This window comes from Aptenodytes forsteri, unplaced genomic scaffold, assembly GCF_000699145.1.
Source record: "Aptenodytes forsteri isolate BGI_AS27 unplaced genomic scaffold, ASM69914v1 Scaffold111, whole genome shotgun sequence".
NCBI classification, from domain to species: domain Eukaryota; kingdom Metazoa; phylum Chordata; class Aves; order Sphenisciformes; family Spheniscidae; genus Aptenodytes; species Aptenodytes forsteri.
In genome coordinates, this window is record NW_008794710.1 from 722,957 (window position 1) to 728,956 (window position 6,000).

Consider the following 6,000-nt stretch of genomic DNA (forward strand, 5'->3'; position numbering starts at 1 on the left):
CTGTCACATCCTTTATGAATCCTAGTGCACATGCCTGTCCCTCAGACCTAACAGGGTAAGTCACTGATCAGAAAAGTGGAAATTCTATTTCCAAACCAGAAAAGTTCTTCTGAGATACGCAGAGATCTTCTGCATGCATATAGCAGAAACTGGAAAACAACTTCAAACTGGAATGAGCTACTAAAACATATCAAACCAAATATGAAAAGTGCGGCAGTCAGTGCAAACCAGACTTCCTAATGTTGACTCCAACTAAATTTGTGGGGAAGAAGTCATATGTTTACCAGTCAAAACTACTTCACATTTGTAGAGCACTACTTTCAACTCATGATCCAAGAAGACTTCCTTATAAAAAGTAGATACTTTGCACCACAGAAAGGGATGTGCTGGGCTGGTAGACTCCACTCACACTGACACAGAACACAGTAGCTGAGGAGCACTGTAGTTCAGTAGAACAAGGATGTCCAGGAGAACGTGCTCTAGTTAGTCATCACATCCACTCACTACCTGAACAAAACTGCACAGGAATGCTATACATTACTGTACAGTTAGTTCAACCACACAGGCCAAAAAACAATCTCAAGGATCAGTTCCAGCCCTTAAGACAATTCCATACCCCCTGCTACATCTGCTGCTATGGCCTCTAGAGAGGCAGGTTTGAACTTTTACACTGCCCCACAGCTCAATGCATCCTCCTGCACAACTAGGTGCTTCAGATCATGAACAAACACTTGTTTGTCCATATAACTCATCACAAAAGTGCCAATAGTCTGGACGTGAGGTCTGACCTTAAGTGGGAAGGTGTGTATTTCCCAATTTTTTTAACTGAAGGAAAAAAAAAAAAAAAATCCAAGTACTCCAAACTATTTGTAATCACAAAAAAATTGCTAAGCTTAACTATAGAGGTATCCGTGTATCTATTTCTCTCTACTTCTTTACATAGCCCTATGAATGAGTAACAAACTTTTATTACTTTGTTTAAAGCTCATTATCGCAAGCACACAAATCAAGAAGTCAGAGACTAAAATTTTCTTAAATCCAAGTTCCAAACTATTTGTAATCACAAAAAAATTGCTAAGCTTAACTATAGAGGTATCCGTGTATCTATTTCTCTCTACTTCTTTACATAGCCCTATGAATGAGTAACAAACTTTTATTACTTTGTTTAAAGCTCATTATCGCAAGCACACAAATCAAGAAGTCAGAGACTAAAATTTTCTTACATTATTGCAAAACTGCAGGTTTGGATCTAGACATCTGGAATTTATTCATACTATTCAAAACTCCCTCCTCCCCATTTCAGCATAACTTTCACTATAGCACTACTACAGAGTATTATATCCCACTTCTCCCCTCACCCTCTAAAAAAAAAAATTCAATATAAGCAACAGTGTCACAAACACAGGAGAAAAACAAATCAGTGACTCAAAGCTGCATCAGTCAGAAAATGTTTGTTCTCTTTGCAAACAGATATTGTGGTGAAATAGCCACCTTAAGAACACACATCATCCTTTAATATTGTAATTATGAGACCTACAGCATCCATCAAAATTCAAACCCAGACTCTACATTCAGTTTAGGCAGTTATTCTTTCCTAAGGACTTAAAAATAGTGAGAGCATACCAGTGTTATGTGTACATGTAGGACATAATTAACATAGCATATTGCTGAAAAAAGTGTTTGAATGACCATGCTGGGATATGCTTATGTTTCTAACTAAAATACAAAGACTGTATAAGAAAATGATTACACATCAATTAGAAAAGACGTTGTCTACCTAATGCGTAATACATTTTCTTGTAATGCTATTGTTTTTGTTAACACAGAGTTATGTTGTGCTAAGCAGTTAGGTAAAGAGATCATTTAAATAGACAAAACAAGGAGGGGAAAAAAGGAAGCAATATTGCAATATATAGTTTTGCAAGAGGTTATCTTTACAATTTTGCCATACTTCTTTCTATATTAAATAGGGTGGTAGACTTGGTAGACAGCTGGCAGACTGTACAAAGAAGTTCTAGTTTTTAAAATCATTACTAATGAAACATTTGGGCCACACTTCTTAGAAAAACACTCTACTGACATGTGGTTTCTACCTGTGTTTTTGCACTACATACTGTAGCAAAGTACCTTCTACTTACTGTTCATACTGTAGGTGTACTTGCCACTGCTAAAGCAAATGCTGATCATGCACTTACCCAAGGCCACAAAACATCACTTGTTCGGAACCAGGCTGCTCTCTCCTTAATGTTTGCCACCATGGTTTGTGCATACAGATGGATGTTAGTATCTGTAACAGGGAGACTCATGTTTGGATAAACACCATCTTTTGGTGGATCTGGGAAAGCTGCAATTCCATTCCAATAAAATCCTGATCTAAGTAGAAGGAGAAAGCAATAGGCCATAAACAGGATTTATTCAACTGGGAAAAACACATCAAAAGGTGCTGGGATAAAATGCAGACACACAGGGAATAAGCAGCAAAAAAAAAATCAGCTTATATTCATTGCTAGTGTTTAGCATTTAGTATTTATTTGTGGGTGGAGGTAGGGGGAAGGTTGTCCAGTTTTCTTTTCGCACTGTGCAACTTTCCAAGTCCCTGCTGCTTGCTGGCACGGAACAAAGAAATCATAGGACAAAACAGCAAGCTTTGTAACAATGAGGATGTTCCCCCAAGTAGGCTTCGTTTACAAAGAGTATTGTACTGGATAAGCCAGTGAGCAAAATACAGTTTTCAAAAGCTCTCGGATTTTTTCACAAAGTAAATGGAAAATTTTAGTTGCTTTAGCTTATACACAGATAATATACACAATCTCAGCCCAATATAATGCTGAAAATCTCCCACAGAAAATCAATTAGCAATAGCCAAGTCCATACTGAGCTTCCTGGAGTTTTTAAATCTTAACTTTCCAGGCAGAGAGAAAACAACCCAGTCCTGCTCTGGACATTTTCTGTTTATAGCAATTGATTTGTTTCACATTTTTATTCTATATTTTTTTTGAGAAGAACTGACACCTGTGTTCCAAGCCTCCCGGTGCTAGAAAACATTATTTTTAAAGTCTGTCAATATTTTGAAGTATTTTTAATGCCTGTCAGTAGTAAGTGTCACTTTTTGACTCAGATCTACAGAGTCTAGACATCTCCTTGACCTACTGCAGGTCAGGAGAAAGCAGTAGGATACTGTTGAAAGAAAACAGTCAAAGAAAATACTTAAACTCCAACAATATAAACTCTCAGAAGTGATCAATATTTCTGCCTATTTGGGAAATCTTCAGACCTGTTTGAAAAAGGTATTTGCGATGGGGTACAGTAGCTGTACTGATCCATAACATGGGTGAAGATCTCCTGTCCTTCAGATAAGGAAGGAGAGCCCTGCCATACAAACTGAAGCTTCTGGAAAACAAAAAAGGTAAGAAACCATTACCCTTGATGACAAGCACAGAAATACCATCATTAACAACTTAAGACTTCAGAGTGCCCATCTTCTGTTCCACCACTTGCAATACTTTAAATGTTTTTACTTAAGAGCAGCCAATCGTACCCCAAGCAAGGTCACATACTATATATAGGAGGCTATAGTGTTGCCTTTCTATTCAAATTGATGGAGAAGGAGAGGAGGCAGCACACTGCCAGCATACTGCTAAAATCCAGATGTAAGCCTAGTTTATCACAGGCATTACACCTCACTTGTTTCAGTGGGCGCTGAACACCTCTAAGCTAGGAAAGATCCAGATGTAGTCTGGATTGCACTGTAGTCAGTGGGAATCAATGTTTAAATCAACTGAAACAGAATTTTTACAGTTTTGGAAGCCTCCAGACTGTCATGTGCTAGAAAAAAAATTAGGTGGGAAAAGATTGTCAAAAGTTCGTAAAAGATTTTAGCAGAAAGGAAGTATTAGAATTCACTGCAAACATAAGGTGGTAGGTCCTGGCTTCACCAAATTCAACAGGAATTCTGTTTTCTTCAGAGACGCTTGAGTTTCACCCAAGATTCTTAAAAACTGCCTAATGGCCTGCTCATACTTGTGAAAGCCCCTTATTTTCACGTAATGATGACAGATCAGGGTCCAACATTGTGATATGAAAAGAAAAACATTTACTGTGTATGGGACACTGTGCAAGAGAAGGCAGAACATGAAACAAAAACTGAATTCAGCAAAAAAATGATTAGCTGCCACTCTAACTGACCTAGTATTATTACTTTTACAGGCACAAATAAGTGTTCCAAGCATGACAACCACTGCACCCAAACATACACACTGCACTTTAAAACAACCTATAAAAAACCCAACCTATCTAAGATTTTCTCAATGAAAGCTGAAACCCATTCTAGATGCCTCCAGTTCCAACACTCCTAATTCAACGTCCACTTATGCTTTGCCCAACTGCCCACATTTTGTGTCTTCTTCAGGCTAGACTATATTTTGTCCTTGACCAGAAGTCACAAAGACATTACTGACCATATTACATGGATTCAATATATTTCACTATTACCATATGCAATCAGCATGTCACTTTTAGAGAAGAAATACCTACATTTTCTTGCACAGATCAGAGGGATGCTTATCTTAATGTCATGGTTGAGACTACTGTAAGTAGAGGCTGTCAATGGGTTCCATTCCTAAGGGTATTTTTACCTTGTTTTTCTGCATGTCAGCCTTCAGATCATAGTCAATCCGAGAAGTAAGATGAGCATTAAAACCAGCCAGAGCAAAAAGAGTTGGTGTTGTAGCTGAAGCTCCAAAAGGATCAACGTGCCAAGAAAACTGAGGCCTGATCCCAAAAGTTTCATACAAAAATCCATGGCCTTCTGCAAAGCAAAATTTGTTTACGTTAGGAACACTTTTACAAGTTCATTTCATAAATTTAATAGGCATATAGTATTACAGATAAGCACTTAAAGGATAGCTCTTTGTTGCTGTTTTCCAAAGCATTTAAAGTTTCAGAAATTTAATGATTCACAGCAGAAAGTTTCACACTGACAATATTTATTTTGCTATGCCAGGTATAACTTATTAACATTATAAAAGATGAATAACAAAAAGGAATTATGATTAGAGACAGGCCTGGGAAAAAGTATGTAGATACAGATTAGGTTAAGGCTAATAGTCTGCATGAAAACAACAAGCTGAGATTTAGTTTGTGTTCGCTCAAATCATACCACCCATTCTCAGAAAATTTCAGTCTCATATCAATGACAAAGGACAGGGAAGCCATTCAGTAAACAAAACTAATACGAATATGATCCTCAATCGTAAAAAAAGAAAAAACCCAAAGGTTAATAGCAATCTTGATACATGATATTATTTACAACCAATGTTATTAATTTTGTATTGAAATGAGTTTCAAAAAAAGAAACCCTCAAATCAGAAAGACCAGACAATAGAATAAACTCAGATAAACTATTTAAATGAAAGTAAAACAACCAGCTAAGCAACAGATTTTACTCCGAACTCCAATATATCACACTAGGATCCTCATTAAAAAAAAAAAAAATTTGCAGATCTTAATTTCACACTTCTGGAATCATGCTCAGAACTATTCGAAAACGCAACCATATCTTCCCCATTTTGGGGAATGGACTAATTCCATTCCAAATTTTAATATCACGTTTGAATAACTGAGGTTGCAAGGCATTCTCTTTTCACTTCATCTTTCCCATGGTTAATGTCTCCTCTAGTGAAAATATTCACAAAGTGTTTATTTTAACTCTTCTGACTGAAGCACATTTTAGGCAGAGTTTGCTAGGCTCTTCCAAAACACAGATGGACAGACATGAGAAGACATGAAATGTAGACCCCAAATGCCTGCACTGGCTTTGTCTCCTCAAGATGAACTCCACACATAATGCAAGGATACATTGTTTTGTTTGTATGTACTCATACTTAAACTGAGCAGAGTGCTTTCAGGAAAAAATAAATGGGAATTTTAAAATATATTAATACTTTTGTTCCTGCTGAATAAATTACCAAACTTGAAATTTTTTTTTAAAAAATTATGTTT

At 36.8% G+C, this 6,000-nt stretch overlaps 1 protein-coding gene across 1 annotated transcript in view; it reads right to left on the minus strand.

The window, feature by feature from the left end:
• The window catches only part of MAN2B2 (mannosidase alpha class 2B member 2), a 28,333-nt gene that overhangs the window by 16,828 nt on the left and 5,505 nt on the right, over positions 1-6,000 (minus strand). Inside the window, exons 4-6 of the mRNA XM_009273749.2 lie at positions 4,635-4,807; positions 3,275-3,390; positions 2,196-2,373 (exon numbers count right to left, since the gene is read on the minus strand). Of these exons, the coding sequence (XP_009272024.2) occupies positions 2,196-2,373; positions 3,275-3,390; positions 4,635-4,807 (467 nt within the window). The remainder of the gene's footprint in view (positions 1-2,195; positions 2,374-3,274; positions 3,391-4,634; positions 4,808-6,000) is intronic.